This window comes from Scyliorhinus torazame, chromosome 11 (genome assembly GCF_047496885.1).
Source record: "Scyliorhinus torazame isolate Kashiwa2021f chromosome 11, sScyTor2.1, whole genome shotgun sequence".
NCBI classification, from domain to species: Eukaryota; Metazoa; Chordata; class Chondrichthyes; order Carcharhiniformes; family Scyliorhinidae; genus Scyliorhinus; species Scyliorhinus torazame.
Window position 1 is genome coordinate 188,327,254 of NC_092717.1, and position 14,703 is coordinate 188,341,956.

At 46.9% G+C, this 14,703-nt stretch overlaps 1 protein-coding gene across 2 annotated transcripts in view; it reads right to left on the reverse strand.

Annotated features, from left to right (window-relative positions):
* Positions 1–14,423, reverse strand: part of wnt3a (wingless-type MMTV integration site family, member 3A) — a 138,487-nt gene extending 124,064 nt beyond the window's left edge. The window contains exon 1 of one of the 2 annotated variants that reach the window (XM_072468184.1): positions 14,208–14,423. In XM_072468184.1, the coding sequence (XP_072324285.1) occupies positions 14,208–14,284 (77 nt within the window). In that variant the 5' untranslated portion in view covers positions 14,285–14,423. Of the gene's footprint in view, positions 1–13,824; positions 13,987–14,207 lie in introns of those variants that run through there. The other variant, XM_072468183.1, reaches the window with a different exon arrangement.
* Positions 14,424–14,703: the final 280 nt, after the last annotated feature.

Here is a 14,703-nt window from a genome sequence, read left to right on the forward strand (position 1 = left end):
CTTACTTTTATACACTATTTCTCTTGCAATAAATGCCAACATTCCATTTTCCTCCCTAACCGCTTGCTGCATCTGCACAATAACTTGTTGTGATATGTACCAGGATATCCAGATACTTCTGTACCATAGAATTCTGCAATTTCGCTCCATGAAAATAAGAGACTGCTTTTCTGTTCTTCCTGCCAAATGTGGACAAGTTCACATTTTTCCAAGTTTATTCTGTCTGCCACTTTTTGCTCACTCACCTATCTCTCTTTGTCCACTTGTAAACTTATTTGTGCCATCAGCAAATCAGCTACCATACATCCTGTCCCTTCACCCAAGTTATTGAAATAGATTGTAAATACTTGAGGCCCAGCAGTGATTCCTGGGACGCAGCACTATTAATAGCTTGCCAACCCAAAAGCAGCCAATTTTATCCTATTCTATACTTCCTGTTAGCTAACCAATCTCCTATCCCTGCTAATAGGTTACCACCTACATCACGAGCTCTTATTTTGTGTAAGAACCTTTGATGCGGCAGGTTGTTGAATGCCATTCGGAAGTCCAAATACACCGCGGGAAGGGGGAAATTTTCCAGCTGCACTTGCCAGCAGGGTCATCCATTCCCACTGACAAACAAGCCCCTGTCCTGGGTTTCCTGGTGGCGGGGGGTGGATTCAATGGGAAATCTCATTAATAGTGGCGAGCGCCACTGAGAAACACGCCGTTAGGGGTTGGAAAATTCCTCCCTAATCTACCAGGCTCCCCTTTATCCACTTTGTTTGCAACTCCTCAAAGAATTCTAATAAATTAGTCAAACATAATTTCCTTTCACCAAACCATTTTGACTCTGCCTGATTGCAGCATGATTTTCTAAATGTCCTGCCATTAGCTCCTGAATAATGGATTCTAGCACTTTCCAAATGACAGGCTAACTGGTCTATAGTTTCTTTCTTTCTGTCCCCCCTCTTTTCTTGAACAAAAGTGTCCATAATGATTTTCCGATCGCCAGGACCATTCTCGAATCTAGAAAATTTTGGAAGATCATAATCAATGCATCCACTGTCTCTGCAGCCACTTGTTTTGAGACCCGAGGATGCAAGTCTTCCTTTCTTTTTAGTCATTAAATTCAGGTTTCTAAAATCTGACCAATCTTTTGACCAAGCACTAATCTTTGCAATATTGTATACTTTTCCTTTCAATTTGAAATTATCCTTAACTTCCTTAGCTAGCCACAGATGGTACAAGAGTCTTCCTTTCTCAATGGAATATATCTTTGCTGAGAATCGTGAAATATAAGTGCCTGCCACTTCATCTCTACTGTTTTACTTTTTAACCTATTCCCCCAGTTCGCTGTTGCCAACTTTGTTTTTGTACCCTTGTAATTGCCTTTACTGCGCTGTCCACATATGACTGTTGGACATGCTTTATCTATTTGTGGGTGTTCTACTCATTCTTCTTAATAATGAGTGTACACCTACAATTTCTTCCTTTATTTCTTTTAATACCCTAGAGAATCCCAAGGACATATGTAAGATGATTGTTCCAATATTGGGTCAGATAATTTTTTAGCATTCTTGGCAATAGGCTAGGCCTCTTAAAACTGTCACTGAAGAGCGTAACAACTATGTATATAGAGAAAGTCTAATGTACAACTTCATCCCCATTTTTAATTTTAATTTCTCTTTATTGTTTACTGTATGATGTATTTATTTCTTGAAGTCAGTATTAGAATTAAACTCATGAACAATAATACATTCTCCATCACATTGGATAATCTCACTCTCCATGTTTTAAAACTTGCCACCAATTTTCCAGGAACAATACCACAGGAAACCAACCATGACCATTCTAACATTTAACCTTGGACATCGTACTTCCCTCTTATGATTTCAGCCCACTCTGATTAATGAGATATTGATGAGGGAAACAAGCTCTGGGCCTTCACTACTTAGGATTCTTCAACACTCTGAAGTCAAAGCAGTGACCGCCATCTAAAAGTCTATTTATTTTTAAATATACCCTTCCTAAGGAGCCAGGAGGAACAGACCTGCTTCTACTCTTTGCCTCCTGACAAAGGGGGAAGAAGGGACAGATACAAATTGAGAAAAAGATGAACACTTTACTCTCATTCTTTTTTCAAAATTCATTTTCGGGATGCGGGTGTCACTCTCAAAGCTGGCATTTATTGCCAAACCCTTGTCGTATTGAGAAGATCATGATCTTCAACTGGTGCATACAACTACTTAGGAGGTCATGTCAGAAGAAAGGTAAGAAGCAACTAGGTTGATTTGTGACTAGAGTCAAACATTGACCCAGGTTTGCAACAACAAGTTTCTCCAAATTATTTAGATCTTTGTGATAATCCAACAGCTTTTGATCATTTTATGTGCACCAACTTAATTCAAATTTTCAAACGGCATGGTGGGATTCGGGGACCTCACTTTCTCTGGATTACATCACTTATCATGATGAATGCCCTTCCATACTCTACTATTTTGCTTTCTTTTTTGAAAGGAAATAACATATTTTTGAACTAAACATGAGGAAATGAAGGTGTTGGGCAGAACTGAGGGCTATTGGCTTCTGGAGGAAGAGGATGAATGTCATTGAATGATGCTGAGTGGGACAATTGCCAACATTAAATGTAAGGCATGATAGTAAAAGAGGACAATGGGTAATATTGCTCTGTAAGGCAAGATGGGAAAAGAGGACTGTGACTAACATTAAACAGGGAAAAAGAAAACTGCAGGTCGCTGCAAAATGCATTTTATGGGAACAGACAGAACGACGACTTACAGCTGGACATTTCACTGATAACACTTTTGGTTTGGGAATATTGAGGACAAGACTTGAATGGCGTCTAGAAGCTGAATGTATTGTTTAATTTAAACATTATAAAACACAACGGCATCCGAGATGCAACAGCGATAACCCCGCGGAACCACATTCGCAAGACATAAGGCCTAATTTAAAGGTTCACCAACATGCACCCTTCAGAGTGAACCTGACCAAATTTTCTCTAATTGGGTAATTTATCTTTGATTAAAGTTGTGAGTCTTGAAATTTATGTAACTGTTTAAATGAACACATAGCTTTAATAAACTAATAAACTTGTATTAATTCACCTGACAGTGAGTATTCAATTCTGCCTGCATTCTTATGTTGAGGCTAGCAGAGGCACCAACATTTTGGCACCCCAGATGGAACATGTCTATGTTTAGAGGTGATTGGTGATCCGGTTTTGAGTCAAAACATCTCAGCCACCCATACTGAGCCTGAATTAAGAGGGCAGTAGCCCCACGTGATGCGCAGGATTAAGTGGGTAAAGGGAGCATAGACAAAGAACTGGCTGGCCGATTGGTTCTGAGGGCGTGTTCGAACTACAGATGTTGCAGACAAAATTGTTAGAGATAAAATATTAGAGTGGCTAACAGTTAATAGCACAAGTAAACTCTAATAATCAGCCTTGAGGGGTGTTCAGCAAACCTCAAGTGAGTACACGAGGAGAGATTGGACGGGAAGTTAGAGACAAGGATATCTGGAAAGGAGTTTAAAAGGATTAAAGAGAGACACGCTCTTCTTTCCCTTTCTGCAAAACGTCAGTGCCGGACCCCCAAAATGGGCAATTATTGTGTTGATTAACTGAATTGAGAAATGGCTGAATCTCAGCCAGAATGGGAAAAGACACCCAGGGAGTACGTAAAATGTAAATCGTCAAGTGGATAGAACAAGAACAAAGAAATGTACAGCACAGGAACAGGCCCTTCGGCCCTCCAAGCCCATGCCGACCATGCTGCCCGACTAAACTACAATCTTCTACACTTCCTGGGTCCATATCCCTCTATTCCCATCCTATTCATGTATTTGTCAAGATGCCCCTTAAATGTCACTATCGTCCCTGCTTCCACCACCTCCTCCGGTAGCGAGTTCCAGGCACCCACTACCCTCTGTGTAAAAAACTTGCCTCGTACATCTACTCTAAACCTTGCCCCTCTCACCTTAAACCTATGCCCCCTAGTAATTGACCCCTCGACCCTGGGGAAAAGCCTCTGACTATCCACTCTGTCTATGCCCCTCATAATTTTGTAGATCTCTATCAGGTCTCCCCTCAACCTCCTTTGTTCCAGTGAGAACAAACCGAGTTTATTCAACCGCTCCTCATAGCTAATGCCCTCCATACCAGGCAACATTCTGGTAAATCTCTTCTGCACCCTCTCTAAAGCCTCCACATCCTTCTGGTAGTGTGGCGACCAGAATTGAACACTATACTCCAAGTGTGGCCTAACTAAGGTTCTATACAGCTGCAACATGACTTTCCAATTCTTATACTCAATGCCCCGGCCAATGAAGGCAAGCATGCCGTATGCCTTCTTGACTACCTTCTCCACCTGTGTTGCCCCTTTCAATGACCTGTGGACCTGTACTCCTAGATCTCTTTGACTTTCAATACTCTTGAGGGTTCTACCATTCACTGTATATTTCCTACCTGCATTAGACCCTCCAAAATGCATTACCTCACATTTGTCCGGATTAAACTCCATCTGCCATCTCTCCGCCCAAGTCTCCAAACAATCTAAATCCTGCTGTATCCTCTGACAGTCCTCATCACTATCCGCAATTCCACCAACCTTTGTGTCGTCTGCAAACTTACTAATCAGACCAGTTACATTTTCCTCCAAATCATTTATATATACTACAAAGAGCAAAGGTCCCAGCACTGATCCCTGTGGAACACCACTGGTCACAGCCCTCCAATTAGAAAAGCATCCTTCCATTGCTACTCTCTGCCTTCTATGACCTAGCCAGTTCTGTATCCACCTTGCCAGCTCACCCCGATCCCGTGTGACTTCACCTTTTGTACTAGTCTACCATGAGGGACCTTGTCAAAGGCCTTACTGAAGTCCATATAGACAACATCCACTGCCCTACCTGCATCAATCATTTTAGTGACCTCCTTGAAAAACTCTATATCAAGTTAGTGAGACACGACCTCCCCTTCACAAAATCATGCTGCCTCTCACTAATACGTCCATTTGCTTCCAAATGGGAGTAGATCCTGTCTCGAAGAATTCTCTCCAGTAATTTCCCTACCACTGAAGTAAGGCTCACCGGCCTGTAGTTCCCTGGATTATCCTTGCTACCCTTCTTAAACAGAGGAACAACATTGGCTATTCTCCAGTCCTCCGGGACATCCCCTGAAGACAGTGAGGATCCAAAGATTTCTGTCAAGGCCTCAGCAATTTCCTCTCTAGCCTCCTTCAGTATTCTGGGGTAGATCCCATCAGGCCCTGGGGACTTATCTGCCTTAATATCTTTTAAGACACCCAACACCTCGTCTTTTTGGATCTCAAGGATAGACAGCTTTGGTTGAAAATCAAAGGGTCTGGGACGTGTTGGACAGAGACAGTGGGAAGAAGTTGACTTAGAGTTAGAAAAACACTAAATATGAGACAGCTATAGCTATACTTAGTTGCTTGCGAGAGTTAAAAGAAATGGAGATGGAAAAATTGAGACATAATAAAAACATGGAGAAACTTTAAAACAAGAGTTGAAAGCTGCAAAATCAGATATATATACACAGAGGTGCAAAAGAATCAAATGAATTTGGTACAAATGAGCCAATTCCAAATGAAAATTGTGAAAGCTTATCTGGAAAAGGAGCGAGCTATTAGTGAATAAAGCTCAGCCCAGGTTGAATAAAAGTGCTAATTTACAGGCAACTGCAAAAGCGTTGTATCAAACAAGTAAAACCTTTCGGCATCAAACCACTAACCACAGATGGTCAGCATAAGATCGATAAGTCGAAGTCACAACTCCAGATCCGGAGGGATCTGACGTGCATCTTTGGAGCTGTAGAATCAAAGAATACAGAGGAAGATGAGGTAGATTGGGATGTACTGGATGAAGCCACGCAAAAATACAGTGATCGGGAGGATGTTGAGAGGCCTGAATCTTCTCCTCCTCGGTCTGAACGTCCTAGCCCCATCACTCCGCAACCAATTCCCATGAATCCCATCACAACAACACAGACCGGGGCATGGAGTATGACACGCCTAATACAGTGACTTTGTTAGCAGAAATAGCAAAAAAGATCCCGGTATATGAACCATCTGCAGATCCTCATGAGTTCTTTAATTACGTCCATCATTGGAGGGTTCTTCACGGTTTAGATGCAGATGAGGAGAGGAAACATTTGCTGATGTGTCTAGGTTTGACTGCTCAGTATTACCAGACCCAGGGGAACACTTAAGGGAATCAAAATGGCCATACTAACGGCTATGGGATACAGTAGAGAGGACCTGAGAGAAGGTCTAAGTACAGGCAAAAGAAAGGGGACACACATGTCCTTTGCTAACCGCCTGTGGGCGCTAATGTTCCAAGGCTGTAGTGATACTACAGTTAAGAGAATCAGAACACCGATCCTCCTCGCAGACAATCCTAGTTACGAAGGGGAATAGCATGAATGTCAAGTCTTGACAGCGAACGGTCCCAAGGGAACATTTGTGTCAAAACGAAAAGGGGGAAGCTCAGGGCACCATTGCTGTTCAATGGGAGTAAGGGCTGTGAGAACAAATGAGTGATTGGGATAATGGAAAGAAAGGAAAATGCCACGGGCCACATTTTCCTTATAAACTTCAGCACAAATTCAGCACCACAGTAGCAATCTAGTGGTTTATTTTCCACTACACTACAATGCTACCAGAAAGGAAAGAAATACAGCAAGAAGCAAGCAGAAGAGTTGAGGATAGAGGAAAAGGAGAGTGAGACAGAAAGTGTTAGAGAAGAGAAAGAGGGAAACACAGGAGATGACCAGCCGTGTGCAAAGTCATAAGCGATTGATAAGTGGCTTTTCAAAGAGAAATGGACAGCCATTTGTAAAATGAATGCTTATGCAGTGAGCAGAGGAAAACAACTAAATATGCAGATCATCAGGGAGCTGGCAAAGTCATAATGGGGCAAATGGGGGTCTTATGTGCTGCAAAATTCTAGGAGTAAGTGATTCTCCAGTCCTGTGTTTATTTACGGTTTTGGAGAGACAGAAACAGACTGCAATCTGTATATTTATTTACGCAGATAAAGCATTTATTTTTCACAGGAAAACAGTAATTACTTATTTTCCAGTAACCAAAACATTTCAGTCAGTGCTCGCAGAAATCTCTTTGAATCTTGCAAAGCCATGTTGTCAGGTCCACACCCTGCTCCACCCGACTGTTGACAAAAGCCAAGAATCCACCAGTCAGTCAAACCCAAATTCCTACCCTTGGTTCTGCCAAACTCCATGTTGCCCTTGCACTTGTGTCAACCTGCAGAAATACTCTCTATTTTGCCAAGCCCGACAACATCAACCCCAGTAATACAAAATTCAAGGACCCCACCTCAGTTATACCAAAGTTGCTAAACCTTCACTGCCTCTATGATACTTTCCGGTATTAATCTCCAATCTGGTACTTTCCAAATAATCTTGCTACCTGTCCTTGGCTTAAAAACTGGGATAAACTTTCAACACTTTTTTTTAATAAGGATTTTATATGAAAACAGTTAGGTCACTAATATATGGGTTTCATAGAATACTGGCCTGAACCATGGAATTTGATTTCTAAATAGGAGGAAATATACCACATATCACTTCTAAAATAAATCTAATTTGAAATTGAGTCACTGTGAATCAATGGTCCTGATTCCACATCATATATGACATACCACAGCTTCCGATTGTTGTAAGACAGTATATCCCTAACTCAGCATGAGTACTGAAGAGTTGCTAGTATATATTTGTAAATATATTAGAATGTGTAATTATATAGATTTCACATTTTTTTCATTTATATCTCATTCCATATTCCTCAATCTGAAAAAAAATGAAAATCGCTTATTGTCACAAATAGACTTCAAATGAAGTTACTGTGAAAAGCCCCTAGTCACCACATTCCGGCGCCTGTTCAGGGAGGCTGGTACGGGAATTGAACCGTGCTGCTGGCCTGCCTTGGTCTGCTTTAAAAGCCAGCTATTTAGCCCTATGCTAAACCAGCACTCTGTCTACTTACAAAGAGAACAGCTAATGTGTAACTTTGTCTCAATTTTCAATTATATTTTATTTCATTTCAATTATGGTATATTCATTTCTTGTTTTTTCAAGTCAGCATTTGAATTGAACTAAGTAGCAATAATACATTATCCATCGGATTGAACAATCTCGCTCTCCATATTCCAAAACTTTCCTCTAACTTTCCAGAAACAATACCACAGGATGTCAACCTGGACCATTGTAACATTAACCTTGGACACATCTTCCCTCCACCGTTCTCTCTTACAATGTAAATCTCCTCCTTAAGCTTTAAAGGTAATTAAAGGGAGATTTTCCAGAAACACCGAATGTCAAAAAACAGAATGATTACTTACAGTGCACCCTATAAACCCACTAGCAATAGTGTCAGCAGCTGAGAACAGACATTTCTTTGCGTTATCATTTACATGGCACAGTTATATTGGGATATGACCAATAAGCCAGAAAATTACTGGGTCATTGTGTTTCAGCATTTTTGTATGGCAGTGCACCATCACACTTATATAATAATAATCTTTATTGTCACAAGTAGGCATACATTAACACTGCAATGAAGTTACTGTGAAAAGCTCCTAATCGCCACATTCTGGCGCCTGTTTGGGTACACTGAGGGAGAATTCAGAATGCCCAAGTTACCTAACAGCATGGGCAGGATTCTCCGGGAATTGGCGGGGCTGGCAGAAACGGCGCAGTGGAGTGGCAGGAACCACTCCGGCGTTGGTCCGCCCCACAGGTGCGGAATCCTCCGCACCTTCAGGGACTAGGCCAGCGCTGGAGTGGTTTGCGCCCCGCCGGCCGGCGTGGAAGGCCTTTGGCGAAGGGACTCCGCCGGGTCCGCGCATGCGCGGGAGAGTCAGCATCTGCTGACGTCATCCCCGCGCATGCGCACATGGAGTCACTTCCGCACCGGGAATGGCGGATGACCACGACTCCGGTGCGGAAGGAATAGAGTGGCCCCACAGCACAGGCCTGCCCGTGGATCGGTGGGCCCCGACCGCAGGCCAGTCCACCGTGGGGGCACATCCTGGGGCCAGATCCCTCCGTGAACCCCCTATAACCCCGGAGGCCGCCTGCGTCGCCAGGTCCCGCCGGTAAGGGACCTAATCCAATTTACGCCGGGACTGGCTACAGGCGGGCGGGACATCGGCCCATCGCGGGATGGAAAATTCGGGTGGCCCCGGGTCCCATTGAGTTGCACCGGAACCCGCCATTCTCCAAGGCGGGCGGTGCGACTCAAGCCATGCCAGTTTTTGGGGGGTGGGAGAATTCGGAGGCCGGCGGGGGCGGGATTCACGCAGACCCCCGGCGATTCTCCAACCTGGCGGGGGGTCGGAGAATCCCGCCCCATATCTTTTGGGACTTGTGGAAAGAAACCGGAGCACCCGGAGGAAACCCACGCAGACACAGGGAGAACGTGCAGACTCCGCACAGACAGTGACCCAAGTCGGGAATCGAACCTCGGGGCTCTGGCGCTGTGAAGCAACAGTGTTAACCACTGTGTTTCTTGTTCCTGGTCCACTATTCCATCAGATGATGGTAAATGTCCCTCAACTCAATTTAAACATCATGTCCCTTGGTATCATTATCCAACAAAAATCTATTGACCTCAGTCTTCAAAACAGCATCCGCACATTGTCTTTTGGGGGGCGGAGTTTCAAATTTTTACTACCCTTTGTGAGAAAAGTACGACCAAAGTTTGTACCTAAATAGCCATGCTCTCATGTTAAATTGTATCCACTTTGTTCTGGAATTTTCCCCTCCCCCTTCCCCCGCAGAGAAAATAGCTTCTATCTATCCTATTGAATCTGGTCTTCTTCTTTGGCAGTCCCTTAGAGTCGGAAATGAGTTGTTTCCACACTAAAAATGTGGGGATTCTCCCAACGGGCGGCTAAGTGCCGACACCAGAGTTAAAACGGGAGTGTTTTACTCCAGCGTCGGCGCCCATTCCGGGACCTCATTCTGTGGCCCTACGCCGCTCCAGCTGCCAGTCCCGGGCTGAACCCAGCGCCGCGGGGTCCGCGCACGTGTAGTTGGTCCAGCGCCAACTAGCGTTTGTGTAGTGGCCTTTTTCCCCCTCCAGCCCCAATGCCAAATGGCGCAGGGCTGCAGGAGCCAGCGTGGAGAAAAGGAGACCGGGCGGCAAAGAGGCCGGCACGCCGATCGGTGGGCCCCGATCGCAGGCCAGGCCTCTATGGAGGCCCCCCCGGGGTCGGACCCCCCCCTTCACACCGATCGGTGGGCCCCGATCGCAGGCCAGGCCTCTATGGAGGTCCCCCCCGGGGTCGGACCCCCCCTTCCCACCCACCCCCCCTCCCACCCCCCCCCCCCCCCCCCCCCCCCTCTACAGGCTGCCGCTGGACCCTTCAACGCCAGCTCAGAGGATGTTAGAACGGTGCCGGCGGGACCCGGCTTTTTGTTGACAGCACGGGCCGGAGATTTGGCGCATACCCCGACCAACGCCACGCCGACCACGCCGGCGCCGATTTTCCCCACTGCGGAGAATTGAGTCCCGGTGTCGGGGCAGCGTGGCGCGATTCGCGTGGCGCCGCGCTGATTCCCCGACCCGGCGTGGGCTGATAAAATTCCGCCCCTCGTCTCTGAACCATATAGGCGGGTGGGTATTATTAATAGTTTGCAGATTTTGGTCCCATGTCTGAGGTTCAACTCTTTTCCTCAGACAACCAAAGGCTGTTCTGGCACACTGAACGTGGTGTTGAACCCTGTGGTCAACATTTCAGTAGGCTCCCAAAGTATGGAAAGTGGTCCATGTTGTCCAGGGCCTTGTCGTGAATTTTGATAACATGGGAGGGAGTAGTGCGTTTGGCGCAGAAGAAATAGCTTTTATTTATCCTATTGAATCCTTGTGTTGTTTTAAACACCCCAGTTAAATTATCCCTCATTTAAACTCAAGAGAATACACCGATGCAACAATAAAATTTAAGCTTTGTTATCATTTTAGTGAATCTGCAATTCACCTCCTTCAAGGCCAATATAGTCTTCCTGGGGTGAAGTGTCCACTCTAGGTGGGATCTAACCCCCATGTGTAAAACTGAAACATTATTAACATATGTCTGTGTATTTGTGGATGTGTGCCCATTCTGTACATCTGTCTCAGTTCAGACACATGGGGCGAGATTCTGGGGCAAGATTCTCCGACCCCTCGCCGGGTCAGAGAATCGCCGGGGGCTGGCGTGAATCCCGCCCCCGCTGGTTGCCGAATTCTCCGGCACCGGAGATTCGGCAGGGGTGGGAATCGCGCCGCGCCGGTTGGCGGCCCCCCCCCCCCCCCCCCACGATTCTCCGGCCCGGATGGGCCGAAGTCCCGCTGCTAGAATGCCTGTCCCGCCGGCGTGGATTAAACAACCTCTCTTACCGGCGGGATGAGACGGCGCGGGCGGGCTCCGTGGTCCTGTGGGGGGGGGGGGGGCGCGCCACGCCCCATGGTGGCCTGGCCTGCGATCGGGGCCCACCGATCCGCGGGCGGGCCTGTGCCGTGGGGGCGCTCTTTTCCTTCCGCCTTCACCACGGTCTCCACCATGGCGGAGGCGGAAGAGACTCCCTCCACAGCGCATGCGCGGGAATGCCGTGAGCGGCCGCTAACGCTCCCGCGCACGCGCCGTCCAGAGATGTCATTTCCGTGCCAGCTGGAGGGGCACCAAAGGCCCTTTCCGCCAGCTGGCGGGGCGGAAATCAGTCCGGCGCGGGCCTAGCCCCTCAAGGTTAGGGCTCGGCCCCCCAAGATGCTGAGGATTCCGCCACTTTGGGGCGGCGCGATGCCGGACGGATTAGCGCCATTTTTGGTGCCGGTCGGCGGACATCGCGCCGATATCGGAGAATTTCGCCCCTGTTTCCCGACTCCGATTTCGTAATTGGCGATCAGATCGATAATCTCTTTTTACGACGGAATAGGGGGTGGCGCCTGTTTTATGCCGGTTTCACATGCTCTGCCCCATCCGAAACGGTGCCATCGCAGCGCGCGGTGCACACAGCACGCCATTGGGACGCCCTCAGGACGTCACCTGAATGCCCTCCCCACATGCTCCAACTTCAAAGGGCCGAGTTCACGATGCCATGGGGGACGTGTGGTCCCAGCCGTGCAGGAATCCGGTGTGTCGGCTGCGGACTGCGAGGGCAGGGGTGACTGGTGGGGGGTGGCCAGGGGGTGGCAAGGGCGAGTCCAGGGGCGCACTATCTAGCAGGTTGGGTCCGCGCACGGCCAGTGCCATGTTGTACGGCATGACCACTGCAGGTCGTTGCCGTACGCATGCACGGCCATGGACCTGGCAATTCTCCGGACGTGTATTTCTTGGAGGCTGGGCATTTTACGGTGGCATGGCTGCTAGTCCTCCACCAGTCGCAGAATCGGTGAGGGGGCACTGCCGATTTGTTCCACCTAAAACGCCACGGATCCTCCGCACTTAGCCTCAGAATCGGAGAATCTGGCCCCTGTTTCAGAGTTCAGTTCTGTGTGTCTGTGCATGTCTGGGTATAAATAAAATTGTGCCTTAAAATGCGCTTGGACACTCAGATGTGCCTCGAGTGTCTTCCTGTGCATCTGATGTTTGCGTTTCTGTGTGACTGTGTCTGGGTTGCGGTAGGTTAGCCTGTGTGTGCGACACCCACATCTCCCTCCCTCTGTGTCTCTCGGTATCTCTGCCCACCTCACCCTCGCTGATGTCTCGGTATCTCAGTGCCCGTCTCTCTCTGTCTGCATCATCTGTGTGGCTCTCCCGTTCGCCCTGTGACTCTCACCATGGCTGTGTACCGGAGTCTCTCTCCCAGTCTCTCCCTCTCTGTATCTCAATCTCACCCTGACTCATTCATTCTCTCATTGTCTCTCTCCCTCCCCCCAGGAAGCACTAGCTGGTTACTCACTGTGCTGAAGGGAAACATGTCCTTCAAGCTCACACTGCCCGTAACGCTGAAAATGCAACTCTCCCCGAACAAGGTGGAAATTGAAATCGACAGGGCGCCCGGCAGAGTGTGAAAGGAGGGACCCACCGATAGCGCGGAAGTACCGGGAGCGCGGGGAGTCAATATTGAAAAGAAGATACAAGTACAGACAATAAATAGTTAGACATTGGCGAGGAGGAGAAATGAACGAATCGCCATACAGAGGGAATTTAGGGAATAGGGTTGGAGAGGGACCCGGCCAGCTGAGAGTAAGTGCGGGGGACAGAGAGAGAATGGTCTAAAGCTTGGCCCGATGCTTTATTCCCCTTTACACCTCAGAGAAATGGACAGAACTCACATACACATAGGCAGCGCTACATAGACATCGAGCGAAACCATGTAGTAGAAAAGAATAATTAAATGTGATCGGAAATCCGAAATAAAACACGGAAATAGCTCTGCATTGAGAATATGTAACCAATCTAGAGCGCGAGAGAGAGGGGGTGTCTCTGTGGGGACAGTGCGGGTAAGAGGGACATCCATATTCTGGCCCTCAGCCCGTCTTTAGAGGCCTGCTCACATTCCCCACCCTCTTTCAACCCAGTTCAACCCAACCTCATCTCCGAAATCCCCTCCTTCCACCAGCATTGTCCATGTTCTGCAAATAGAACGAGCCCAGCATCACTCCAAGTTGGTCTCTCCAGCCAATGTAATCGATATGTTTCTCAATCTATGTGCGATCTGGAGAGAGTCAAGCCGGCCTCACACTCCAGATCAATGGATGTGAAGTCACTGCACCATTTGCTGCCCAAGCCCCTTTTCTTTTTCAAAAACAAAAACTTTTTGCTCTCGGTCCACCTGGGCGTCAGATCTGAACTTACCTGCTTTCGATTTGCTCCAAGCAAATAGTTGTAAGAACTGACAAACCAGTACACTGACATACGAGAGAGACAGACACACGCATAAAACAGCGATTCCTCAAAGCCCCAAGTGTCAGGATCTGCCGCCTCCCCCGTCTCTCTTCCCCTTCCTGCTTCCCAACAAAGAGTGGGGTGTGCGGCTCAAACACCTGATACTGTTCCTGTAACCAAAACAACTGGAGGATGCTGAGAATTAAAGTACAAGCGCTCTCTCTCTCTCTCTACATGTATATATATATATAGTATTAACATTGTCCAATAGAAAATCTACAAGGAAAAGCTGAGCAAACGCCCAAAGTAAAAACAGTTTAAACAAAAGCATTGAGAAACTTTTCCCAACTTACCACCAAACTGGGTAACTTGCCATGACTTGCTTCAAGTTCAGTAGAACTAGGTAATATCCAAACAGTCGCATTTCCATAACTAGTCAGCTTTTAAAATCGTCTTCTTTAAATAAAAGCTCTTTCAACCGGAGCTGATGTGTGGTTTTATTTGGTCTCCTTTTCGTGAACGTTCAATAAATCCCATTCAACATTTATGGAAAAAATTCCCAATTCCAAATAGGCAGTGATTCGCAAAGCACAGAATACAACAATAGGGACTAGATTATGCCAGAGCAAAATATTAACTCCCCCCAAAAAAGGAGAGTTGACGAAGGGTGTCCAATCAGGATCCATTGCCACAGGGAACAGGATGATTGTACAGTCAGCAACTGTCAATCAGGAGGGAGCTCGTTACCAGAAAACTAGCTGGAAAGAAATATCTTTAGACTCATTACAGCCTGTCCTGGGCTACTAACAGCTTGAACTGTATTCGAGTAAAATTGGTGGGTTTTTACCA